General features: G+C 54.4%; 1 protein-coding gene and 1 long non-coding RNA gene across 6 annotated transcripts in view; one reads left to right on the top strand and one right to left on the bottom strand.

Moving 5' to 3' along the window:
- The window catches only part of Pde5a (phosphodiesterase 5A), an 89699-nt gene that overhangs the window by 7582 nt on the left and 55076 nt on the right, over nucleotides 1-27041 (top strand). For 3 of the 5 annotated variants that reach the window (XM_048813926.1, XM_048813928.1, XM_048813929.1), the window contains exons 1-3: nucleotides 5909-5932; nucleotides 8531-9119; nucleotides 15357-15446. In XM_048813926.1, the coding sequence (XP_048669883.1) occupies nucleotides 8535-9119; nucleotides 15357-15446 (675 nt within the window). In that variant the 5' untranslated portion in view covers nucleotides 5909-5932; nucleotides 8531-8534. Of the gene's footprint in view, nucleotides 1-5908; nucleotides 5933-8530; nucleotides 9120-15356; nucleotides 15447-27041 lie in introns of those variants that run through there. The other 2 variants (XM_015507288.2, XM_048813927.1) reach the window with 1 other exon arrangement.
- On the bottom strand, nucleotides 22881-23208 carry LOC125619935. Its single transcript, XR_007351500.1, has 3 exons — nucleotides 23117-23208; nucleotides 22971-23079; nucleotides 22881-22933 (listed from the first exon to the last, which is right to left on the bottom strand). It is a non-coding gene; the product is annotated as an uncharacterized LOC125619935 (long non-coding RNA).

The following is a 27041-nucleotide window of genomic DNA, read 5'->3' as shown; positions in this document are numbered from 1 at the left end:
TCCATCCACCATCTGTCCTGACTGTCGATGTCTATCTATCCATCCACCCATCATCTGCTCTTTCCTCCACCCACCATCTGTCCTGTCTATCTATCCATCCATCCATCATCTGTTCTTCCCTACACCCACCATCTGTCCTGTCTGTCTGTCTGCTTATGCATCCATTCGTCTTCCCTTCCCTCTACCCACCATCTGTACTGTCTGTCTGTCTATCCATCCATCCGTCTTCCCTTCCCTCCACCCACCATCTGTCCTGTCTGTCTGTCCATCCTGCTCTTTCCTCCACCCATCATCTGTCCTGTCTGTCTATCTATCCATCCATCTGCCCTTCCCTATACCCACAATCTGTCCTGTCTGTGTTGCTCTCTTCATCCATCCGCCTTTCCCTCCACCCACCCTCTATCCTATCTATGTCTCTGTTCATCCATCTGTCTGCCCTTCCTTCCACCCATCCCCTGTCTGTCTGTCCGTCTGTCTGTGTTTGTGCTCTTATCTCTCCATGTGCTGTCTGCCCTCTCTATTCTTGGTCCATCCCTCTGTGGCCTGCACTGTGTTGGCCTGTTCTGTTGATTTCTGCAGGTGCCGGGAAGGTTTCTTCCTGGTAGCTTAGGTGAGCATTGAGCCTCTGGTATTGGAGATATATTTTTATTCATATCAATACTCCCCAAATTACCCTGGCCTTGCTTGGGTCATCTGCTCACTCTGGGCCAGGCAGGTCGCCTGTAGTGTGGTCTGTCCATCAGGGGTGGGGTCAGAATTCTCAGAAGAAAGTGATGTGGGAAGGCCCACAAGTTCTAGATGTCTTCCATATCTAGGGCTTACTTCCTTTTATTTTACTGTGAGTTGCATGTGAAATTCCTAGAATAAATAAAAGTAGGCATGATTTAGTCATAGTTATAGAATTTGTGCAACTGTAATACCAAAATAAATTTTAGTTTAATCTTGAACAAAATAATAAAACCACAGCTGATGCAGATGCGTCGCTTCCCTTGCAGGGTTAGTGTGGCCCAGCCCAGGGCCGGGCCTTTGCTGCAGTGGCCCTGAGAAGACTTGGCTCTCTCGCTGGGTCTATGGACAGATTGGGACTTTTCCTCCTGCAGCATAGCAGACCAGCTCTTGGGTTTTACTCGGTGGGAAACATTTGCACAACAAGCTCACCTGCTTTGCTTTTTTATGAACACAAATGTCAATCTGTGTGCCAAGATTGCAGGGCCATTTTATTTGTGGTCACTCTAATAATTTAAGGCATGCTCTTCCACCTGTTCTTGTTGTAATTGTGATCAGTTTGAAAACACAAAAGTAAAACATTTTTTACAAAAGATTCATAGGTCTTCAAAATGCCCTTGTCTTGAACTCAGCACCTGGGCTGAGAAAGGCCGACCCAGCCTGCCCTCTCCTGGATCTAAACTGCAGAGAAGATCTATGCCCATATTTGCTGTGTGTCATCATGTTTTCTTTCAGCTGTGGTAGACTTCATGCCATGTGACTGTGACCACGCATGACAAAGCCTGTGTCCCTTCCACCTTCACTGGACAGTGAGCCTAAACCCGTGTGAGTGGTTCTGCGTGTGGTTTCCATTTGGTCCCAGTAGGCCGCTCAGATGTTTTCTCAGCTGGAGAAATCTTGAAATACTAAGCCACTTCAGGCAGAGCCTTCACTTCCGTCCCAGCCAGACCCAGGAAACCGCTCCCTCGGACACCAGTGCAGAGCCTTGGAGGGTCAGGCGTCTGTTTGATGCCCAGGAACAGTGAGCCCACCCTCTGTTCGTCTAAGCCATGCTTCTCAGAAGTAGGAGTTGGCATTGGACAGTGTCGCTTGTGTCCCGATGGGCCGTCTGGCACCCTGTGGGACTTTTAGCCCCTGGGACCTGCCGGCTAAATGCCAGCAGCGCCTGAGTGATGGTGACAGCGCATCTGCCCTCCGCGTTTCCAGACACCCCGAGGCCTGGCTCCGCTGCTTGCTTGGGAGCCCCTCTCCTGAAGCTGTAGACTTAGTTTCTGTTTCTGGTGAGTAAGAGCCTGAGACTGGACAGAGTTCAGCTGCAACCCCATAACCACCCTCCTCGGAGAAGGACCAGCCTCGGGTTCACTCTCTGGAATCAGAGAGGATGGCAGGTGGCCTTCTCCACGGGGGCCCAGGAGTCAGGGGAACCGTGCATACTCCCTTCCCTCCCCTTACCTGTCAGCGTGACTTGCTCTTTGGTGACTTGCTGTGTTTTGCTTTGGGAATCGATGGCACCTGCAGAACAGTCATCAGCTTTGGTGGCACGTGCTCCTTCTGGTAAATGGGAATGAGAACAGTGGAAGGGAGATGGACGACCTTCAGAGTCTTTCTCGTTGTTGGGTGAATCTTTATCCGTGGTCTGAAGAGAGCCCAGTGGGCTTGTGTGAGCAGCTGGGGTCTGATGGGCACATGACCCACACTGTGCTCCCAGCTTGGCCACTAGATGAGCTCTGCCCTGGCCCAGATTAGCAAACCTCGGCTTCACAGTGGAGAGAGGGCAGGAGTCAGATGGGAAGGCCCTCAATGCGCTTTAGAACGGCCTTCGACCTCAGCTCTTGACCCTCACTGGGAGAGCAGAGCACCACCTTCTCCGTCTTGGAAGTGGTTTTCCCAAATTTGAGTAGTGGATCCAGGTCAATCACGCAAACAACATAAAGAAAACGAGTAGAATACAGATCCAAGAGCCAGAAAAATAGCCAACCTGTCTTACGTGGGTTATTTTTCTGTTTCCCTATGGATGATGTTAGGAGATTTGCACACAACTGTCCTTTATGGTCAGAAAACCTAATTCCTCTGCAGTTTGGGTCCCAGGCCTGAGGGGGCCCTCATGAGAAAGGAGTGGGGGGCATTTTGGTGGTGCACCTGCAGACCGAGGACGTCCTTCTGGGTGATCTGGGGCCCGCAGCCTGTGCCGTCTTGTCGGAGACCCCCTGGGATCTCTCCCCAGAGCCGCACAGGCCTGGTGCTGTGCACCCTGAGGCTGGTGTCTTCGCCTGCCTGGGAGTTCCCCAGGAAGCCACAGGGTGGGTCTCCAGGCACCTGTGGCAGTGTCCATGCCCTCCTGTCCAGATGGAAAGGCTGTGGGGTAGAATTCCTCCTGGGACATGGCCGTGGCTGTCAGTGCCGCAGGCGGTTATTGTATTTCCTCACTTTGGTGTCGAGGAGAGAAGTCCCCAAATGTCTAACTTATTTCTGTAAAAAAATTAACATAAGAAAAACGTGTTGCTTTCTGGCATTGTGTTTCAGCTCCTGATCAGAAAACGACGTCACGGAGAAGCGCAGTGACCTGTGTGGAGGGTCCTTGTTTTCTCAGTTTTAATTTGAAGAAACAACCTTTTTCTTCTGTATGAAGGGTTCTCAACACGTGGTGCTTTTAAGTTAGGGCTTGAAGGAAGCCCTGGTGGCGTCCCCGAGCAGGCTAATCAGATGCTGATTGACAGCCAGGCTGCCCTAGCTGTGCTGGCACCTCCCGTGTGCGTCCTGGGGCCAGCACTGCCGGCTGACTCTGTGCTGGCACTCGTGGGCATTGTCATCCTTAGCACTTTAAGGACCCCTGGGGAGGTGCCGGTGACTGCATTTCACAGAGTGCAGATAACATGGCCAGAGTCACTGCTTGGAGAGAAGTGGTCTGTGGTGGCAGTGTGCACCTGTCCCCGTGCTGGGCTGACTTCAAGGTGCCTTCCTGGGGCAGAAGCACAGGCTTGTGGACCCACGTCACTGGGAACCCAGTCAGGAGCTGGCTTCTTCCGGGTCTCCCAGGTGCACGCTGCTGAAGGATGTGCCTGGAGACGTTGCCCGAGCGGGCTCCAACTCCACTTGTAATTTTAGAGTGTAAAAGTGGGAAATCTCAAATGACAGCTTAAAATAGAGTGGCTGAACACTCAGGTACGGGGCCATTACAATTGTATTTTTAGTATTAGAGCAAAAATACCCTAAGTACAGGATATTTTCAAAGAATTTTTATCCTCTGCTGCATTATTTTAGGCAAAGGTACAGGCACATTAAACTAGTGCCATCTAATTAGTGGGTTCCATCTAATTATATTTTTGATTCACCAGGGTTATTAGGTTTGTGTTAGAATTTCTTTGCCCTGTAATTTTTTTCTTTTCTTTTCCTGCTTTTCTAGAAGCCAAGAAATATTTTATAAAACTTAGACAAAACATTTCCAGTATTTTTCCCTTTAGAGACCTCTGGAATATTGAGTGTACTTTAAGACATTTCTGTCTTTTCCAAGATGCTTATTTTAAGATGCACAAACAGTTTGACTTTGGTAGAAACTAGTTACTGCTAATGGGGTCCCTTATGAACACTGTGTGTGTGTGTGTGTGTTGTGTGTGTGTGTGTTTACAGGCATGCCTGTGTGTGCCCATGTGTGTACATGTGGGTGTGTGCACTTGTGTGTGCATGTGTGTGTTCACAGTTGTGTCTGTGCATGCGTGTATATACCCATGAGTGTGCATGTAGGCATGTGCACTTGTGTGTATGTTCACAGGCATGCCTGGGCATGCATATGTATGCACTTGTGTGTGCATGTGTGTGCTTGTGCAAGTGTATTCACAGGTGTGCCTGGGCATGCATTTGTTTGCTCATGTGTGTGCACATGGGCGTGTGCACTTGTGTGTGCATGTGTGTGCACGTGAGCATGAGCACTTGTGTGTATGTTCACAGGCGTGCATGTGCATGCATGTGTGCACTTGTGTGTGCATGTGTGTACTTGTGCAAACATGTTCACAGGTGCCTGGGCATGCATGAGTTTGCTCATGTTTGTGCACTTTTGTGTGCATGTGTGTGGTTGTGCAAGTGTGTTCACAGTGTGCTTTGCATGTATTTTCTCGTGTGTGCACTTGTGTGTGCATGTGTGTGGCACATGGGCATGTGCACTTGTGTGTGTTAATAGGTGTGCCTGTGCATGCATGTGTGTGCCCATGTGTGTGTACATGGGTGTGCGCACTTTTGTGTGCATGTGTGTGCTTGTGCAAGTGTGTTCACAGGAATGCCTGTGTGTGCAGGCGTGTGCATGTGCACGTGTGTGAGTAGTCATCCTGTGTGTGGCATGTGGCCTGTTCTTGGTGGCGGGTTGCATCTGAGCCGCTGTGGCATGGGCCTCCCGGGTCGTCAGTGGGCTTTACTTGGTGCTTCTCCCTGAGGCCTCTAGCGTCGGCATCAGCAGGTACTGAGTTGTCCAGATTCGTGGACAGTTCCTAAAACATGGACTGCATGCTGTGGCCTTCCTTTCTGTGACAGGGTCATAATAATCTGATTTAAACTGAGGACTTGGCCGGGGGCATGCTTTGCTTCTTCCCTCAGGGGGTGCCCTGTGGGCCCTTCACTGTTTCAAAGTCATTACTGACCAGTGTCCAAGATGAAGCAAGCCCAGTGTGCACAACCTACGTCTGTGTCAGCACCATGGAGTCATTGCTGCTGGCCATCATTTCATCTGGTCATTAATTGACTGATTCCGTCATTTTAAGAACACAGACCCTTTTCATGTACTTTGAAAGTGGGGCACGGAGGCGGCCACGGGGAGCACTTTTTTCCTTCCTGTGTGTACTCTTGACACATTCTTTGTGGAAAACACTCAAGCTTCCCATCCCTGGGATTCCCTTGATCCTGTGTTATCAGCCACAATTGGCCGAGTCATCTGTGTGTCCAGCTTGGGGCACTAGTGTGGGTACCTGCCGGCTTCCCGGTTCTGCACCCAGGCTCTGATCCTGAAGGATGCCGTGCTGCTGTGCCCTGGGAGGCCTCGGGAAGAGACCGGTGAGCTCCTGGGGTGCTGGTATTTGTACTCAGCCCTTGCCCCATGAGCAGGCTGGGCTGCTAGAGTCGTCCTGGAGTGGAATGGCAGGATGAGCCCTCAGATCGGATCAGACCCATCGTTGGAAAAGATTCGAGACTCAAGGTCTCAATCACCACAGGACACCTGCGGGTGGGTTCTTCCCCACCTGGACTGGGCATGCGTCTTTGGGAGGTTGTGCTCCCGTGGGAAAGGGTTCCTCATGACCTGTACTGTGGCCGAGCTCCCCCAAGGTCGACTTCCAGGACTTCAGGTTTCCCTGGTTAGCCCAGGACGTCTTCAAAAAGTGGGGAAACAGCTGTGGGGTGCAGCTCGTTGGTAGGTGGGAGACAGGGTGTGGTGCTGTAGCACAAGGAGCAAGGGACGGGCATACAGCAGAGTGTGGAGGAGGGACACCTTCACAGGGCGCTCAACACCAGGCTCTGGGCGTGGGTGACAAAGCTGTGGCATGGATTTTCATTGCATTGCCCCTGGCCAGGGCTTGCCTTGAGTGTCCAGGGCCCGTTGTCCTTTTTGAAGAGCCTGTGAAAGCTGCGTCAGCCGGCGGACTTCAAGCCGCTGTGCTCTCTGATGGCTCCCAGGTTTGCAGGGCAGTTAGTGAAGACCAGCTTATACTCAGAATCACTATGTATCACCAGTGCTTGTAGCAAAGGGCGAAGTACCTCGCATGAGTGACTTAAATACCACTTCTTTAAAAGAAGAGCTCCCTCCCCTCCAATTGGAGGGTCTACAGAAGGGCATTCCCAGCACCTGCTGTGGCGAGCCCCTGGGTGCTCGTGGTGTGTTGGAAAGCCTATACGACCACGCCAGTCCGCCCTGCTTGGGGCTCCTGAGCCCTGATTCTCTTGGCTGAGCCTCAGGAGTGAATGAACAGTGCTGCCCCTTACCCAGCCCTCCGCCTCCAGGGAGCGAGTGGGGCGTGGGGATGGCCGACCCTCACAGGTGGTGACCCTGTGCTCTCTGCTTAGCTTTGACGTTGACTTCTGGGAAGGCGTTTGAAAGGGTTCCCACGCTTGGAGGCTGAGTGGGTCGCCTGCTGGGGGCCGCCTCCTGGCCCGTTGACCGTGAGGCTGCGTGGGGTCTCCGTGGCCAGCTGGCACAGCAGCCGAGTCACCACCACAGAGCTGGACCTCCAGAGAGCTGTGCTTGTCCAGCCCTCAGGTCTGCAGCCTCATGGCTGAGCTAGGGTCACCCTGCTTGCTGGCCTGGACATCTTGATTGAGGGGCTCAGAACCTTGAACTTGGTGAGGGGTTGGGACGGTTAGCAGTTCCCAGTTTATCAAGGATGACCCTGAGGCTCCCAGGGGAAGATGCCAAGGGAAAGCCCAGGGACTTCCAGCAGTTGACACTTTTCTCTTTGGTGAGAAGATGGCAGGTGACCCCCACCCCCAGCTGTGGAGTCTATTATACGATGTGGTTTGGGGAGCCAATGAAAGAGCTTGATTTAAGGAGAAATGTTATGCTCTAGCTTTACTACGACTTATTAATCCAAGAACTTTGAAAAGCCCTGGTTATCACGTCAGGATCGCAGCGTGGGTGGCTGTGCTCTTGGTGATGACACTGGTCACGTGGTGGCCTGGGGCTCTTGGTTTGCTGTGGGAACCTGGAACTACCTTTTCTTGGTTGTCTATCAGCCAGTGATTTCAGCTAGAAGCGGCCAATATAGGATGGCTGGAGTGGCCAGGGCGAGGACAGGACAGGACACCCAGCCAGGCTGAGAACTCAGCCCGCACCCTGCACCGCTCTGTGCTGGGCCCGGTGACCTGGGACCGGCTCTCGGGTGCTCATCACATGTCCCCTTCATACATTGCTCTCAGTTTACAACCATGGCCCAGTTTCAGAGCACCATAGTCATCTGGACGCCATCCCCAGGAGTCCCCGTCTCTGATGCTTGGGGACAGTGGTGCAGTGCAGGTGAAGAGTGTCTGAGGGCGGGGCTCCTGTGCAGAGCGGGTGCGGGGCTGGCCGTTCCCCCGCGTCCTCCTCTGCGCACAGCTGATCTTGGCTCTCCAGCTTGGTGGGTTCTGGGGCCGCCTTGGTGGCTGGCGTTGGTGCCCCTGGAACATGCATCCACCAGGAGACTGGGCTTTGGTCCGGCTCTGCAGGGCAGCTGTAGAACGGGTCAGCTCAGCCACTGAAGTCAGCCTCGGGATTTAGAAAGAGGGCTGTCAGCATCGGCCTCTCCAGGTCTAAATAAGTGATGATGTTTGCTTCTGTGTCTGTAGTGGGATGTTCTTCTGAGTCCCCTGGAGTCCAGAAAGAGGAGGGAAAGTAGCAGTGTGTCCCGGGCATAGCAGTGACCACCTGGTCAGAGCCTCCTTCTCGACTCCCACCTGCTACTTTTTCCCTTGTGTCCGACGTGTTCACGTGAGCCTGGGCCTTGAGCATGCCAAGCACACTCTAAGCACGTGCTAAGAACATGTTCTGTCGCCTGTGGAGATTGGGCAGGTGGGCGCCCACTGGGTGACCAGTCAGCCTCCAGCCAGGGCATCAGGTAGCCACTTCCCCTCCTTGTGCAGACAGTGCCAGGTGCCTGCCTTGCACTTTGCACATGTGGGCAGGCCCCGGGGTGAGGGGCAGGGCCTTTAAGTTGGTGGACACTGCCTGCTTGCCTCCAGGGCTCAAGTCACTTCTTCCCCGGGTGCAGGACAGCGAGTGCCTGCTCCCCGCGCTGGGAGTCCTCCAGGCACTGCCCACCCCCCGCCTTACGTGTGCCTGTGCTTCCTGCAGGGAAATGGTCAACGCATGGTTTGCTGAGAGAGTGCACACCATCCCCGTGTGCAGGGACGGCATCCGAGGCCACCCCGAGTCTTGCTCGTGCCCCTTGCCGCCCAGTCCCCGCGCAGACAGCAGTGCCCCTGGGACACCAGCCAGGAAGATCTCTGCCTCGGAGTTCGACAGGCCCCTGAGACCCATCCTCGTCAAGGACTCCGAGGGCGCCGTGAGCTTCCTGTCCGACGCAGGGAAGCAGGAGCAGATGCCTCTCACCCCTCCACGCTTCGACAGTGACGAAGGGGACCAGTGCTCCAGGCTCCTGGAGTTAGTGAAGGACATTTCCAGCCACCTGGACGTCACGGCCCTGTGCCACAAGATCTTCCTGCACATCCACGGGCTCATCGCGGCTGACCGCTACTCCCTGTTCCTCGTGTGCGAGGACAGCTCCAACGACAAGTTCCTGGTCAGCCGGCTCTTCGATGTCGCGGAGGGGACGACGCTGGAGGAGGCCTCCAACAGCTGCATCCGCCTGGAGTGGAACAAAGGCATCGTGGGGCACGTGGCCGCGCTGGGCGAGCCCCTGAACATCAAGGATGCCTACGAGGTACCAGGGCAGGGCGGCCGCGGAGGGCCAGGGGCGGGGGCGGTCCTGCCTTTTGAATGCCTGAGCACCTCAGCACCTCCCGGGGTCCCTGGAGACGGGGCTGAGGGGACTGGCCTATCCTTCCTTCACAGAGCGTGAGGGGACGCGTTCCTCTTCGCCTTGTCACACTCGTCCTGGTCTGTGCCGTCCCCACGTGCGTGAACTCAGGTCCTTCTGAGGTTCTGAGGTGACAGGTGCAGACACTGCCAACCCACCCACCCTGGGCTTTGCTCATCCCTTCAGTCATATCCCTCCTTCAGGCCCCCTTGATAACAGAATGATTTCTCTCCTTCCACCCTCTTTTTTTTTTTAACAAATAAAGTTATGAATGTCTTTTTGAATATGGAGATTTTTGCTCTAAGGTATTTCAGTGGAAAGATCTGATAGTTCTGATTTTGCTACAGCGATTCACAGGCCTTTATGGATTTACAGATTACACTCTTCAGAGTCTTCAGATTTCCCATTTCCCTGTTATGAATGCTTTCTAAGCAGGGCATCTTGGTTGACACTGCATGCTTATGAGGTGGTGCAGCCCTGGGGCGGGGTGAGGGGGTGCCAGCTCCCTGCTGCCACACTCTGAGGACCCCTGCGGACTCCTGCTGCTCTGTTAATGTGGTTAATAGTGGTTAATAGTGGTGCTGCCTTCTAACAGGTCTGTGGACTTTACCCTCAGTGCCCTCGACCCATGTGTGCCGTGGCTCACAGAAGCTGTAGCAGGCAAGAGGCTCATACTGAGCTGTGGGGCTGGGTCTGTTCTAGTTTCCCAGGCACAGGAAGTCCCTCAGCCTCACCATGACTTGAATAATCAAAATACCATCCCGTAGCTTTCCTTCCTTCCTTCCTTCCTTCCTTCCTTCCTTCCTTCCTTCCTGGGGACTGAACCCAGGGGAGCTGTGCCATTGACCTACTTCCCCAGCCCTCTTCACTTTTTATTTTGAGACCAGGTCTTGCTAAGTTGCTGAGTCTGTTCTTGAACTTGTGATCCTCCTGTCTCAGCCTCCCAAGCTGCTGGGATTACTGTCATGTGTCACCACATCCAGCCAGTCTCATAGTCTGTGAAAGTCATCAGAATATGAATGATGCATTCTCAGGTGTTCTGAGCCCTCCTTCTGTTGACTTGCAGCTGTAAAAGGGGTGGTGCTCTGTAGCCATATTCCTTGTACTTACTTGACCACAGGACCTTTGAAAGGTTGTGACATAGCCATGGAAAAGCAAGAAGTGACCATGAAATAGAATAGTGCTCAGCTTGAAGGCAAGAATCAAGAACATAATCTCAGATTAATTGTAAGAAATTATCAATATTTGATTCACTTTTTCAAGCCCATAATAGAAAATGATACAAAATGACACAGATTTGTAAATGCAGCAATTATATTACTGACAGAATGACACAGGTCATAGACATGTAAGACCAGATCCACCACTTAGTCCAGCTGCAGAGACCACAGGTGCACACTGTCCCCACTCACCCATCAGCCGGGCAGCCCAGGGGCATGCAGGGCCCAGCTGTAGGAAGAAGACCTTAGAGCTCCGGTCAGTGAGAAGACGAGAGAGTGTCACGGCATAGAAGAGGCTCGCCAGGTGCTGAGAGCAGGTGCACCCGAGGAGCCGGAGCCGCCCAGCTCCTGACCCCAGGGTCCCACTTGTGGATCACCCACGAGGAGTTACGTCTCCTTCTCAGCTGGACCTTGACCAGGATCCAGGGTCGTGGTGTCTCTTTGGTCACCTGTCAGTCCAGAGCAGTGCTCAGCCTCTCCATTTTCTCTCCTGAGACACTCAGAGGGGTACGGGCAGCAGCTCTGTGGGACGCCCTTCGTGCAGACTGCGGCTGGGCCACAGAGGTTGATATCAGGACCCTGCTTGGTTCTCCAGCACCAGCGGGTTCTGCTGTCCCTCTCAATTCCCACGCTTTCTGCAGTTGGCGGGGACCCTGCCTGACTCCGGGTACCTCCTCAGTGGGTCCACAGCTCCCTGCCCTCCCTCCAGCTGGCCGCAGCTTAGAGCTGCCCACGGCCCCTTGGGCTCGGTGGTCGCTGCAGCGGCTCATGGACCCAGGGCAGCTCTCCACCTGGGGGGAGTTCTGTTACAGAGGCTGCACCTGAGCAGCAGCCAGGTGGGAGAGGTGGCCGCAGGCCGGCTCCCCCCTGCACAAACCCCAGCCGCAAGCTCCCAGCTCGTCCCAGTTCTTGCTGAGGCTTCGTCTAATCAGGCAAGACTGATGAAATCCTTGGCCCTGGGCGCTGCAGTCCCAGGCCCTCCTTCCTCCCCGCAGTCGGGGCCAGGCTGAGTGCTCGACGCCAGCACCACCTCGCTGCTTTCCTGGTGCTCGGCCCCAGGCTGAAGCTCTGGACGGCTCTCTACTCACCCCACACCCCACTAAGTCATCTTGTCAGCAGGGACTCAGGTCTGGTTGGAAGTGGCTTGTCACAAATATAAAAAATACAACTGTTTCCAGGGAAATCACATCAGTTTTAGAAGGAGGTCTGTGCCAGGTTTGTCTCTGGGGTTCACCCTGGTGCCCGTGACCTCGAATCTGGCCTGCGGTTACGCGTTGGCCTCCATTTGCCTTCTGGTTCATTCCTAGCTTCTGGCGTAAGAAAGCGCTGCCTCCTCCCTTCATGGCTCACTCAGTGTGGCTCACGGCTTCTTCTGAACTCGACCTGCTGTCCCTTTGTCTGTCCTGGTGCTCAGCGCGTATGGGATCTGCTGACTTCTCTCTCCTTCTGAGCCATCTTTTGGGTGTTCCCCCACTTTCTGCTTATCCAGATGTTTGAGCCTGTCTGTTCTTCCCTCTGCAGCCCTAGAACTGTCCTTTTTCTCAGGGGACCTGGTTCCTTTGGTGCAGGGAGTGGTGTTTAGAAACCAAGATGGCGGCGCCAGACGTGCTCACGGCTCTGGCCCCTGCTCGTGGCTGTGGGTGTGTCAGGAGACAACTGGGAGAAGACATAAAGTACAGTGTGCACCTGCACCACATTCCTGGGCCTCTGCTTACCCCATTAGGCCTCCAGCTTCAGCCCGGCGCGGGGGCGCGTGATTTCCTCTCCTTTTCTCTGTCTGGTACCTCCTGCTCCACGGAGGAAGCTGCGGCTCCCTCGTTCTTAGACATCACCTCCTGCACCAGCCAGCTCCTCGCTCTGCCCTCTGCAGTCCCTGCCCGCTGCCCTTCAGGTGGAGAGCCCCTCTTGGAACGTCTGGTATCTGGTGGTGACAGAGGCAGGTTGGTTTATCTGGAAATGCTGCTGTTTGCGTTTTTGAAGGACATTTTCACTGCACCACGATTCTCAGCTGAGGGCGGTTTTCTGTCAGCACTTTAAATGGGTTTCCTATTTGTTCCTGCACTTCAGTTTTCTCGGGGGCGTCCAGTTGTCCTCCGTCTGCACCTATGTGCTTCCCCCGTGGATTGTTTTCTCACTGGGAGAATAAGCTGACGGCTTTCCCAGCTTTGGGAATCCCCATCATGATCGGATGCCCTTTGACGGCCTTCTCTTTGGGACTCCGGTCATGTATGTCCTGGAAGCACAAGACCAGCACCTTCCGGGTCTCATCCGCTAGTCCTCTGAACAGTGCCTCCCGCTGGACCGCGGTCAGCTCTTGGACCCTGTTTTCCCCCATCTCCAGTCTGCTGATTCATCAGCGAACCTTTCGTTTTACAGTTTTTCGGTTCTAGAATTCCCACGTCGCTGTTCCCTTTCGTTGCAGAGTCCCCTGTGCCTGATTGCACCCGGTTTCTCCTAAGTCCTTACGTCTGTTTGTCAAGGTGCTGTAAAGCCTCGCCTGTTAGGTCCAGCATTGGCCATCGGGGCCATTTCTGTCGACTCCTTCTCTTTCCGTGGGGTGGGTTTTCCTGTCCTCGGGGGGTTGTGACTGTGGGTACACACTGGGTGCCTGCCGTGCAGGGCCTTTGGGCTTCTGGCGGGAGGTGGAATTGGGGCACATCATTTGATCCTGCCAGGCTCCGTCTTATTATTTGTTGGGGAGGGTGAGCTCCGGTTCTGAACTGGCCTCAGGAGCCACCCACACGGGGTGTGATCCGCGCTCCCCAGGAGTGGCCTGCCCTGCCCTCGCTGAGTGTCGCTGTCCACAGGCCCTTCCCTGCCCTCAGCAGGCCACGTTGCTTGTCCGCTCAGTGCTTGGCCCTTGCATGTCCAAGGGGACTGGCCACTCCTGCTTCTGCCACCCTTGCTTACTCCTGCTTCGCCCTCAACCAGCATCTCTCTTTAGTTTACAAGTTCCAGCCACGGAGGTTGGAGGTCTCTCAGGTCTTCTCCGTGGGCAGCACCTGCTTCTCCAAGACAGGAGCATCCCGGGCACAAAGCTTATTGCTGTGAGGTGGGCACGCGTCTCCCTCTGCCTCGGCTGCAGCTTCGTCTGGGATGGTGGTGGTCTTCTCGGGAGGGCACGTCCAGTACCTGTGAGTGTGCAGCCTGCTGAGGGGGACACCCAGCGGGGGTCTCCCCACAGCATGCTCTCACAGCTGGCAGCCGCTGTCATCCCAGGGTAGCAGAGTTCCATTTTTCCTTTGTTTCCTGGCCTGGAGGAGTGAGCGCTCCTCTGTGTGGGTCCCTCTGTGCTGACCTCATTGGTGAAGGACACTTTTCCTTGTAGTACCAGGAATCTGGACCTTCAGGTAGAATGCATTTGAGGGGTGTGTTTATCCCACCCTCCTCCTTGAAGGGCAGCCTCCAGGATTGCCACTGAGGTGAACGTCACCGTGACACCAAGAAGCCACGCCATCCTCCTGATTTCACAGTCCAAGGCCTCCACTGGTCAAGTCCTCTGCTTTGTAAATTGGTCTCACAATTCTAATGTTTGTTTAAAATTAGCTACAGAAGGTGCATTTTTATCCTTCTTATTTCTAAGTTTGTAGAATGACTTGCTCCTCGTCACTCGCTCCTCACTTCTGTGATTCGTCCGTCTCAGGATCCTGTCTCCTCTCCTTTCCCTTGCAGTTGAAAGATACCTAAAGATCTAAAGATAAATAGGAACTATTTTTAGGAAATATTTAGCTAAGGCTTTTGTGTATCTTAGTTAATATAATCTTGAGCATGTTTGGGGAAAAAGGCAAAAATGAAGTAAGTGTTTATAGTATTCTGTCATTTTATAACTTTTCTTTTGAAATCATTTTTAAAGCCAAGTGTGGCCTCTCAGAGGAGAACTGGCCTCATTTCTGACCCCATTTGGCGCACGCTCATGCAGTGGCCTACCCACCACAGCTCTGTCTGTGCCTGACTTCAGATTAATACACAGATGTGACCTTCAAAGGGTGAGGTTTTCCCAGGTGGGCCGGCCACGTTCCAGGGAGGGAATTCCAGGTGCAGAGATCGGGAGCCCTTCCAGGGCTGTGCGGAGGGAGCGGGGCCCTCGGAGGGTCTGCACGTCTGCTTCCTTCTGGTCTCACTCAAGCCCGGTGTCTGTGGGTTTCCTTCCTGATCACACTGGATAGCGGCAGAGTCATTTGATAGTGAATCCCTCCTGGAGTCTGCAGCCTAATTTTAGGTCTTCCTACTCTAAAGCCTAGTGGAGAAATTGCCCTCGAGTCTCCATCCGTAACCACATTCAGCACTTCCACACCCCCACGAAGGTCCTCTGTGGTTCTTAGATGTGCACCACGTGCTTTGTAGAAAGGGAAAGAGAGTCGTACAAGTCCATCCATGCACCCTTTTGCACACACAGAAAGTTAGATTCTCGTGAGCCCTTGAGGTAGAGGCCCCGAAGGCAAGCTGGGGAGTGGCCTCCGCAGGGGAGGTCGGTGCAGGCTCTGAGGCCGCCGGTCCCAGGGGCGTTCCAGAGTTGTGCTCTCTGGATGGCACAGCAAAACCAGGCCGCGAGACAGCAGGGACCGGCAGATTGTGTCACAGAGGTGACAGCCACCAATTTTTTCCTGAATGTGAGATTCTCTAAATAGTACTTTTAATTTCCTTTCTTTTTAAAAGTCTCGGTTTGGTTTTTTTGTTTTGTTTTTTGTTTGGTCGTTGTTGGTTTCTCATAAACACTAGTTGCTAAAAAAAAAAAGTCTCGGATTCATCTTTGTCAAAGAATGGCAGTGTTCACGTCACTGACTGCCTGCCACATCGTGACATTTTTACTCAGTTCGGCCAGCTAAGTCGAAGGTTAGATTCTCTGATCTAATAAATTAGAAAAATCCCATCAGTCTTTGTACAGATCAGTCATCAAATTGAATTTCTTTTTCCTCCCTAGGATCCCCGGTTCAATGCAGAAGTCGACCAAATCACAGGCTACAGGACACAAAGTATTCTCTGTATGCCAATTAAAAATCACAGGGAGGAGGTAAGGCAATTTTTCATTTTTAAAGGTCATTTGAAAATACTTTTCTCTTTGAATATAAATATACATATTTTTTACTTTGCATATGAGTGAAACAATACAACAGTGACACGTGCAGGCGCCCGAAGTCCTGCTCGGTGTTCAGCTTGGTGTCCCCACCGAGCCCTCGGTTGCCAGGACGAATCCTGACAGCTTCACTGTGGCCTTTGACTAGAACAAATGTCATTCGTGCTGTTTCCTGCCTGCCCTCTCCAGGCACCTATTCTGCCTTAGAAGAGTAACCAAGCTGTGATTGGAATAAGTTTTCATCGTGAATGATCATTCAGCTCTAAGGATCATCAGTTGACCTTTGGATTCAAATTGAGATTTTGAAAAAATAGAAAACGTAGCTAATTCCAGTTGTGTAGATTTCAGTGCGAATCGTGTCAGTCTGCCGATTCTGAGAGACGGCATCATTTTATATTTACTTGAAAAGACTGTGGACAGAGCCTCAGATAAGCTGAGTCCTCGGCTGTGTGTTCCCGGCTCTGCCGCACGGGGGCTCACTCTGTCGGTCCGGGCTGCGTCTGCAGTGTCTAGATGGACGGGGGACTTGTCAGGGGTTGTCCCGTGGTCGGCCGGGACGCCCAGGGTCCTCCGTCTTTGGGCTGGACACCCAGCAGTGGGCAGTGTGCTCGGCCCTGAGGAGGGAGGCTGCTGGTGAGTGCCGTCCCTGTCCCTAGAGTCTGTGAGTCCCGTGGCAGGGACCTCCCTCTGCTCTTCTTCCCTGGGGCGCTAGGTGGATGGGAGGTGCCTGCCCTCGCGGGTGGGAGGGTCTTCTCTAGGCAGACCCTGACTCCTGCGCTCTTCCCTCTGAAAACCTGTCACCAACACACACAGAAGGAATGTTGGCCAGCCGTCCCGGTGGCCCTGGACCCAGCAGGCTGACGTGTAAAGTTCCCTGTGACACCAGTTAACTCGAGTCTCTCGGCCAGGGTCTGGACGCTGGAGTCCCCTTGAAGCCCAGGCAGTCCTAGAGCCAGGGCCGAGTGCGCAGCAGGCTGCCCCCTGGAGCCCTCCCCCGTGCCGTGTTTCCTGGGGCTCCCGGCACCGTAGCTTCCCAGGCTGGGCCCACACCGTCCTTGGAAGTGCCGTCCCACTGGCCACCCTCTGACCGCAGGGCTCTGACTCCTGTAGGTGCAAAAGCAACGCACATTTGCTAGGAAGTGTACTTCAGACTCTGAATCTCAGTCTTGCCCAGACCAGGGTCGGACGGGAGCATGCTAGTGAGGGCGGGCAGTGCAGGAGCGTCAGGGCCCAGTGGGCCAGGCCAGGAGGGCCCAGCTGGAGCCGACACAGCCGGGTGAATCACATGCATGATCCACACGGCTGCCGTCCTCGTCAGTCTGCTCGGGTTCTGCGTCTCTGTCCTGTCACCCAGTTGGAACCAGGTGTGCTGACGTGGCCCGGGAGTCTCTCGCTTCAGTTCTGTTCGTCTTGCTGCTGCGCGGCAGTGGGCATCTTTAGGCAGCGCTTCCTGTGAGGGTTTCACTCCCACGGCCCGTTCCCCTCAGAACACCCTGTGTGTCCCTGCCCTGGGAATTTCTCCAGCACACGGTCTTCTGAATTGGTGCCTCTGCAGTTGCAACGGCATAGGAATTGCCTATCCATCCTGTCCAGTGCAGACTCTGTGCTCCAGAGGTCCCAAGCTTCTTTTCTAATGAGGGCCAAGGTGGCAATGCCCTGGGTCAGTGGTCGCCCTGTGGTTAATAAAGTCCTGAGGCAGTTGCTGCTCAGAAGTCCACATCTTCAGCACCTGCATGTTTCTTCAGCTACAGTTTCTTAAGAGGAAGGTCCAGCAGAAGTTCCTAAAAATACCTGCAGCCTTGACACACATGCGAGGTTCATCAGGTCAGCCGGGAGAGAATAAATAAAATCCAAGGGCCTTACTTGGACCCATGACGGTGGTACTGATGGGCGGAGGGACATGTGCCACACAGGACCTGGGGTACAGTCATGCCGACAGGCTATTTGTTGGCATCTGAACCTGAGTTTATTCAAATTCTGTCTGTCAGCCCTGGTATGGGCCAGACTGATTCTGTACACTTTTGAAGACCACATTCAGCTTTTAGCTTCAAAATCTTGGCTCCCAAGACTCCTTCGTGCTGGTGAAAGGATTTAGCCCAAACCCCGCTCTGGCTGAACTTCTCTTTCTAGGTAGCAAGAATGGTCTCTCCACAGTAGGTCCAGGCAACCCAGGAGAAGGGTCAGCAGGGTCACTAGAGTGAAGTGAGGCAGCTCCTTGCTTAGAAATGTCCTCAGGATCTGGCTTCTCTTTACCCACCAGCTGCCCGTGAGGACGACTTGGTCGGCTGACAGCCCCACGCCCTGCAGAGTCCAGGTAGGACTCACATGCAAGGCGCTCGCCCACTGTAAGCGTGGCTGGTGAGACTGGGCAGATGAGCACACGGTCAGGAAACCCCACCACATGGAGTTCCATGGAGCCCCGTCACCCCAGAGCTGTGCCTCCTCGTCCCCCACCCCACCACAGTGTCTGGTCTGCTTTGGGGCTGTGTTTGCTGGTTTTAGGGTGCCACAGCATGGGCCCATGTGGCACGTGGCCTCCGTGTCCACCTCCTGGCTGGAGATTCCTGCCTGGGGTGGCAGGGCGGCAGTGCACCCTCCTGTGGCCAGCTGGCTCCTCCGGGGTGTGGGTAAGGACCGTGACCTGTTCATCTCATGAGCTGGTAGACAGTGGAGTGTTTTTCTATTTTTTTAAGTTCTGGAGAACCTGCTGTCTGTGTCTGCGAAGCGCGTCCTGTGGACTTGACTCTGTTTCTTGTGGGAGCATGTCCGGCAGGGGATGCGCCAGGTCCCGTGGTAGAGGAGCGTCAGCCTCATGACATGTGCCACACCTCCGTGTGGCCATCCCCAGTACCCAGTGCTCCTCACCTTGGTAGCGTGTGCTTGGTGGCAGTAGCCATTCTGGTGGCCTGTGACTTAGATTTGATCACAGAATGTGTGACTGCAGTGCTGGCTTGCAGGTCTGATGAAGCTGGGGTCAGCGGCAGGTCCTGTGGCCGGGGCCCTCCCTGAGAGCCTGCAGGGCCCTGAGCCTCTCCCTGGTGCCGGCCCCCGTGTCTCCTGCCCTGGCCTCGTTGCTGTGACGACTGGTTTCTGGACCGTCCACTCACACCAGCCATTCGTGGGATGGAGCGCTTGGCGCCCTCCCCGGGGGCTTGGCGATGTCACTCAGGGGGTTCCCACTGGCTCTGCACTGCGGGCAGCCTCCCCTCCCCGCCTCTCCTCTTTCCAGATTTGTGTGGCCCAGCTGAAATTACGTGCAGAGGGAATCGGTCTCCAGAGGACAGGAAGAAAGAGAAGCGCTAGGCGTGCGCAGGCGTGGCAGTGGTGGTGTAAATGTCACGGGCCAGCGGCAGCCTCCGCGTGACTCCAGACCTCAGGGCCGCCTGCCTGTGTGTCCACCTCTCCTCTCTTGTGGAGATCTTGAGATCCAAGTTTAGAGGCCTGGCCAGGACTCGGGAGTCACTGCTTCCTCGTGACTCCCAGAATGGAGCCCATAACCTGGGGCGTCGCCTCCTGGCTGCAGAAGCTGGAAACAGGAGAACCCTGGAGGGTGTTGGGAGACCCGTGATGGAGGATCAGCGTCACCTACTGTTTTAAAAGAAGCCAGAACTGGCAGCTTCTGAGGGAGCCCAGCAGCCACGTGGCAAGTCCTCAGTCGTAACCAGCCAGCCGGGACCCGGGGTCACCAGCAGAGCCCCTGACCCTCTTCTTTCCCACTACTTACCAGGGAACCAAGAAAGAACTGCGGTGTTGAGTCACTAGTGGTCGGCGGCTTAGAAGCACCCTGGTGTGCCTGTTGGTGGCACTGGCCGCCCGAGGTGCAGGGACCGGCCTGGAAGCTGTGGGAGGAGCAGGTTCCGAGGGCCCCAGTGCACCCTGGTGGGGAGCTCAGGAAGACCTGCGGGCGTCCCTGGAGCCCGACTCTGTCTGCCCCTGCTGAGAGGAGCCTCAGCTAGTTAGGTGTTTCAGTGAGTCACAGTGGTCAGTACTGCGAGTGGCAGTTGCAGCAGGGTCTCTTCCTCAACTTCTGTGACAGTGAGTTTTGGAACCAAGTGCAGAGGGCAGATGGCTTCTGCGTCTTCCCTCGCCCCCCTCTAAGAGAACAGGGGGCAAAGCGGGAAGTACCCGCAGCACCCCAGAATCCTGAGGAGGGAGGTTGGAGAGCCACCGCTGCAGGAAGTGACTGAACCCCAAAAGGAGGATCGTCGAGGGACAAGACTGCACGGCCCGGCTGTGCATGAGAGCCGTGGAGCTCACGGGCTCCTGGGAACAGTGCTGTTTGCGGGGACCAGCGGTATTGTCCAGCAGGCCCTGCAGAGCTGCCCTCAGCCTGGCAGTGGGTCCTCTGGTCTTCATAAAGCCCTGGGGGTGTCGTCATGTTCCTGGACAGGTGAGGGGGCTGGACTTGAGGGAGCTCGCTCACTGCACGCCTGGGAAATGCTGATCCAGTCCGGTGGACTCCCAGGTCCTCACATGGACAGGTCTTTCAAAAGCTTCTGCCATGGACGATGGCCACTGTTTCCTGCCCACTTCAGTGGCTGTTGCTTCTGCTGGGCGAGGGCTGGGAGGTGCGGGGACGTGCGAATCAACTCGATTAGGAAGTAGAGTCCAGTTTGGGATCGAGCTCCCTGCAGTCCTCATTTCTGTGCTATCATCTTGGTCTTGGGTTATCATAGTGAGATTCTTTGATGTGAATCTAACATGGCAGTTACAGTGGAGGATTTATGAGTTCTTGGCAATGTGACCACCCAGCATTCTAGCTAAATATCAAGCTATTTATATCTTCTTTTAAAAAAATCTGAAAAGATGCAAGAATATCAGCTATTTTTTATGAGATTTATATGAGATAAAAACTTTGATGAATCAAAGCCATTTTATGTCTGCCAAAAATCACAAGTAAGGCATGCATATGAGACCTGTCACTCCAACAGTGTACAAAGCAGTATTTTCTAGGATTTAAGCTTGGTGATTGTATCTACTTATTTTATAATAGTCTCACTTATTTTCCCGAAAGTATCTTATTTTGAACAAGAAATCGTTGAATCACTGAAATATGTAGAGTACTAGTCTGGGCAGAAAAGACAAATGTTTTTAATGAAGCAAAGAACATACTTGCTTTTAAATTTTTTTGATTTGAAGAGATGGATCTTGTTCACCAGAAATGCAGTATCTAGATGAGGGGCAGGAGGAGTGTCGGTCAGGTCCAGTGTGCAGCTCCCAGGGTGGAAGGGAGGTCTGGGAGCTCAGAGCCCAGCACAGTGCTTGCTCCCTGGGGCAGCGTGGGGGAGGCTAGGCCCCCAGTTCTGCCCACTGTCCCTGGGGCTGCCTGGCTTTGATGAGAGAACCCCGTGAGAGTGAACTCACGGCTTCCTGCACGACCCCTTCACTCTGCTTCCAACACAGGGAAACACACTGCAAAAACAAGCCGAGTCGGCTGACGGTTGATCTGTTTCAGCCTTAAAGACCTGGAGTTGTCCCTTTGTTCTGTTGGTCCCCAGCAATGCGCTTGCCGTGGCTTTGTTGTGGAGATAGCAGAAGGGCCCCCACGGCGTCCGTTTTCTTGGTCTGGTGTGGTGACCAGTGGGGCCCTCGTCCCTCCCCACTGCCCTTCACACCATCCATAAGCCTGTCTCACAGGAGGACGTGACCACTCTCTCTTCCTTGGGAGTCCGTGGGCCTGGCACAGTCGGGCCAAGTGCCTCCGTCTGACCCGGGTCCAGCAGCCGGAGTGAACGTCAGCCTGGGACTAGAGGTTAAATCAGGGTGGCCTCTGCGCCAGAGAAACCTTGGTCCACACCAAGTGCTGCTTACCAACAGAAGGTGTGTCTTCGTTGTGCTTCAAAGGAGGCCATTCAGGCTGAGCATTAGCTTTCGGGGATGCACCGAAGCATGGACTTAACACATCATTTACACGTTTAACTCTGAGGAGCTTCACGCAGTCTCTGAATGTGAACGTTGGAGATGTAGAACCAGTTGCAGATATGCATGAATCACATCTTTGTGTGATGTCTGACCCAGCACTACGTAATTAGATCCTTGGATGGACTTTGCCTATTAAATAATTTCTGTGTTTCCCTGCATTCTTAACTGGTTAAGGAGTTTGTCGGTTAAATTGCTACTCTTAATAGATACATGTGCAAACATCTGTATTCACCAATCTATATTAAATAATTTACATTCCTTTATTTTTAAGTCCAAAAACTTTTTTTCTTTTTTGGGGGCTGAAGGGGGATACCAGGGATTGAACTCAGGAGCACTTGGCCACTGAGCCACATCCCCAGCCCTATTTTGTATTTTATTTAGAGACAGAGTCTCACTGAGTTGCTTAGTGCCTCGTTTTTTCTGAGGTGGGCTTTGAACTTGCTATTCTCGTGCATCAGCTCTGAGCTGCTGGAATTACAGGTGTGTACCATTTTGTATAATGGTGGGATTCATTGTTACGTATTCTTGTATGCAAACAACATAGCAGTATGATTTGGTCAGTTTCATTATCTAGTATCTCCCCTTCGTTCTGCTCCTCCCTCCCCCAGTTAAATCCAACAAATGTTAAGATATCTATATTATATAAAAAGTAATAGTGAGCCCTCATCTAAAAATTGCTACTTGCTTCCATTTACCATAGAGGGAAAATTTAAGAATTCAGGTTGAATTTAAAGAGCAAGAGATGGTCCTCTTTTGACACTTTTGAATATTGCTTTTTGCACCAGTTCACAAGAGCTGAAGTAAAGTGAAAGTGAGCCGGATTTAGAATTCCAGGTCTCTGTGACGGTGACAGACTATTTGACAGGCATGGGCCCCTATTGGTTCTCTCTTGCCACCTTGCGAGCCCAGGGTCTGTCTGTCATCCTGCCGGCCTGTGGCCCAGGGGTCCTGGCCTGACCCAGTGAGGGGGTGGCTCTGCTGGGTTCCTGGCGGGCTGCTCACTGGGCTCCAGGTCCACTTGTGGGCAGGGGCCTTGGTTCCTCGCCCCACGGCCAGCGTTCCTGAGCAATCAGCCAGAGAGTGCCAGCCTCTAGCGCGGAACGCCACCCCAACTCAGCGGCCCCTGCTGAGCTGTGGGATCCCAAAGGTGGCCTGCCTTCAGACGTCCTTGTCACCCAAGCCTGGCCGCCGGCCTGCTTCCCTGTTCCCACATCACTCCTGGCTCTGGAGCCTGTCACAGGCTTGTAGTCCAAGTGGGTCTCAGCAGCCACTCTGCCTTGGTTCCCTAAAGTCACCGTGAGAAGTTGTTCCTCTCCTTTCACAAAAGGACTGCTGACCAGATAAGTATACGCAGGGGACCCCAACTGAGCCTGGGTAGGCACTCGGAACCTCCGGCCTCTGTGGCCCTGAGAACCTGTGAGTGATGGACCTCTGGCCCCCGAGACCCTGTCAGCTCATGAGTGGACCATGGCCTCTGTGACCCCACCAGCCTGTGAGTGGACCTCGGGCCTTTGTGACCCCATCAGTTTGTGAGTGGACCTCGGGTCTGTGTGACTTCATCAGCCTGGGAGTGGACCATGGCCTCTGTGACCCCACCAGCCTGGGAGTGGACCATGGCCTCTGTGACCCCATCAGCCTGGGAGTGGACCTCGGGTCTGTGTGACCCCATCAGCCTGGGAGTGGACCATGGCCTCTGTGATGTGTCGGCCTGGGAGTGGACCTCGGTCCCCGTGACTGTCAGGCTGACAGCAGCCCTCTTCAGCTGTGTGTCTGTGAGGGAGGAGTGGGGCGGGGTGGGACTCCCGTCCACCCTGTCTAGAGCTCTGGAAGGCCAGCTCCTTGGGGACAGGACTTTTCACCTGCCTTGTCTCTCTGTTCCTTGCCCAGAACAGAGACTGCTCTGTGTCAGGCCTGTGATAGTGGAGTGGACCCTTAAGGCGAGTGGAAGAGTGCGTCCAGGAAGAGCCGAAAGAGCACCTGGCAAGGTGCTGCTGCCCCCAGGAGGCCTTACGTCCCGCTGTCCAGCAAGGAGGGTGTTGGGAGGTTAGTCGGGTCCACGGAGGTTAGCCGGGTCCACGGAGGTTAGCCGGGTCCACGGAGGTTAGACGGGTCCACGGAGGTTAGCCGGGTCCACGGAGGTTAGTCGGGTCCACGGAGGTTAGACGGGTCCATGGAGCGTCCCGCAGCCAGGAGAGCTGGGCTGGCAGGCTGTCTTCCTCGGGCCCCTTGCCTTGGTCTCCATGCTGAGCATCCCCAGCAGTGGGGTCAGGGAAGTGTAGAGGTTGTCTTGTGGCCTCCGTGCCTGTGGGTTGAAGGAGGGGGGTCCAAGAGGAGGGGGTTGCTCCCTGTGACCTTGAAGGAAAGGTTACCAGTGACCTTGGAGGGGAGTTGCTCCCTGTGACCTTGGAGGAGAGGTTGTTACCAGTGACCTTGGAGGAGAGGTTGTTACCAGTGACCTTGGAGGAGGGATTGCTCCCCGTGACCTTGGAGGAAGGGGTTGCTCTCTGTGACCTTGGAGGAGAGGTTGTTACCAGTGACCTTGGAGGGGGTTGCTCTCTGTGACCTTGGAGGAGGGATTGCTCTCTGTGATCTTGGAGGGGTTGCTCCCTGTGACCTTGGAGGAGAGGTTGTTACCAGTGACCTTGGAGGGGGTTGCTCCCTGTGACCTTGGAGGAGGGGGTTGCTCCCTGTGACCTTGGAGGAGGGTTGCTCCCTGTGACCTTGGAGGAAGGGTGCTCACTAACACCTACTTACTTGAAAAGCTTCCTTGAAAAGTGACATTTAAAAGCTTGTGATTGGGGTGGGGGGGAACACACTGATTTGTCCCGATGGCTACCGAAGAGGGGACCAGGAGGGCAGGGCCTGGCTTGCTCCGGTCCCTGGAAGTCTGAGGAGCCAGCTGCTGTCCTCTGATCATCTGGAGACTCAGAAGCACCAAGCAGCTTCTTGTACCCCAGGCCTGCTCTTCATGCCAGTGTAGATTTAAGACGTCTCCATGTGTAAATGGAGGCAGGGCACATAGTAGGTACGTTTTCTGGTCAAGGAGTCTCTTGTGAGAGACTCTCTCTCCCTTGTTTTGGTGGGAGGGCCCTGGGGATTGAACCCAGGGGCACTTGACCACTGAGCCACATCCCCAGCCCTTTTTGTATTTTATTTAGAGACAGAGTCTCACTGAGTTGCTTAGGGCCTCCCTAAGTTACTGAGGCTGGCTTTGAACTTGAGATCCTCCTGCCTCAGCCTCCTGAACTTCCGAGATCACAAGCGTGTGCCATTGCCTCATTTTTAAATATAGAAATTATATACTATGTTTAGAATATAGAAATTAGAAATATAGGGATTAAATACAAAAGTTACATTCAATTAGTTATCCATTAAATAAATTAGCATTTAATACCTAAGGTATAAAATTAATAGTGGAGAAATAGCTGGTTACTAGAACTATGAAAAAGTCGTTGTTGGGAGTCCTCATTCCATAAAATCACCTAATGGTAAGTATTTTATTTAATGTTGGAGGGGAAGAATGTAAATGGAGTTGGCCCTCCCTGGCTGACTCTGCATCGTGGATTCAGCCAACTGCAGATCGGAGTCGTGGGGAAAGTCGTGTGCACACAAACGCATGAGGCTTCCTGGTCCCTGGTCCCTGGTCCCTGGTCCCTGGGCAGTGCAGCCAGCAGACACGCCTGGCGTCCTCTGTGGGCACTCACGGCCTCTGTGGTGACTTGGCAAGGGGAGGCTGTCAGTACCGGGCCGCTTTACGGGGCAGCCTGGAGCCCATTCCCGGGGCCGAGACAGCCCACGGCCCACTGGGCAGATGAAGACTGGTAGATGGCAGACCACCTTCCATTCTGCAGACAAGTGGGAAATAGAGTCCCCTGAAACAAACTTGAAAGTCTACAAACAAGCTGCGGCAGGGAGAAACCAGGTGCCCGGAACCAGGAGGGGAGTCCCAGGCGAGAGGAGCAAGGGACCAGAGACAGGTGGGCTGCGGGGCGCGGGCCGGGTGGCCAGGGAACTGCACTCACAGGCTGGGGCTTGCCCAGGTGGGAGGTGGAGAGTGGGGGACAGCCACGAGAGCCAGAGCTGTGAGCTGCCACACACTGCACCACCCCTGGAGCAGCAGGACCAGGTCACACACGGCCGGAGGGAGTCCCGTCCACCAGCGCAGGGACACTGGCCCCTTGCGGAACCTGAGGCCCCATGGAAAACCGCCTGCTGAGGAGCGTACAGTCAAATCGGTGCCTTCAGAGAGAGCGAGCAGGACGGGCACCGGTGTAACAGGCAGAGGAAGGGACAGGCAGGTGTGAAGAAGGAATCGACGGAGACTCTAGCAGTGAGAGACCCAGCTGCGACCTGCAGCTGAGAGGGAGCACAGTGGCACTCTGCAGGTGGCCTTGGGACTATCCCTGGAGCCCACAGTTACTGACACTTGCCTCGTGAACACTCCTGAGCAGAGGACCACAGGTTAGACCTCAGGGAAACCGGGATGTGGTTTTCCTCAGGGAGGGCCCTGGGGACCCTGCACTGCCTGCTCAGCGACATGGGACATGCTGGGACCCCGTGGGCTCAGCCTGCATTTCAGCTCTGCTTTCCCGGCACGACCCTCGCTCTCTGAGCCACACATAAAATGTCTCACACCCTCTTGTCCCCGTGTCTCCTCATCCCATCAACCCTACAGTCACCCAGCGCTCAGCCTCTGACAAGGTCCAGGATGCCACTGGTGGCCCACTTTGACCTCGGTCTCAGGGCCTGCGGCTCTGACAGTAACGTCCTTCCACAGTCTTGATTTCAGAGAAAACGCTGTCAGCTGCGCCTGTCTTTTCCTCTAAGACGTGGAGGTGTTGGGGATGGCCTGGTCATCCCAAACAGCTGGCCTTTCCTCCCAGCAGACTCCCAGCCTGTGCCCCTTGCCACACGGCCCTAGCACTCACTCCCGCGGGCTGAGAGCCCGGGTCGTGACGGTCGCCAGTCTGTGCTGCAGTGCTGTGGGGTCATGTCCCGCCACGCTGGGTCCTGAGCCCCTTCAGGGCAGCCGCTGATACACAAAAGGAAAGAACACTTGAAAGGACCAGTCATCCAAGGCCCGGGAACCTCACACACACGAATGTGGCCTTGCCCCTCTGCTGTGTGTGTGAACCCAGCGGCCCTGACAGTCCTGGCGAGTCGGCTTCAAGTGAGCAGCCCTGCTGGGCGGAGGCCATAGAGCTGGCTGACTTAGGAGCTGAGGTGGACAGAGGTGAGCGAGCTGACCCAGGGTGGTGAGTCAGGACGAAGAGGTGTTCCACCTTTAAAATGTTAATATCCTTTATTATGAGGAGGAGAGCGGGAATAAGGGTGTCAGGGTCAGACAACCACGTGGAGGAGCGTGTGTGCTTCCCTGCCCTCAGGGGGAGGTCAGGTCATTTATCAAAGCTGCCGAGGAGTGAGCCGGGCAGGCCCTCCCACGCACACCTCTTGCTGGGGTCTCAGGCCCATCTCGGGTAGGTTAGTTGTCTCCTAAGGTACCCTTCGCCCTCTGGGTGCCTTCTGATCTGTTTGAAATAAGGCTCGACTTTTAATTCCTGTTTTCGTATTCCAGTAGCCCAAAAATAAGTCTGTTGAAGGTCAAATGGT

The sequence above is a fragment of the Marmota marmota genome, unplaced genomic scaffold, assembly GCF_001458135.2.
Source record: "Marmota marmota marmota unplaced genomic scaffold, marMar, whole genome shotgun sequence".
Classification (NCBI taxonomy): domain Eukaryota; kingdom Metazoa; phylum Chordata; class Mammalia; order Rodentia; family Sciuridae; genus Marmota; species Marmota marmota.
This window is presented reverse-complemented; position numbering and strand designations above follow the sequence as displayed.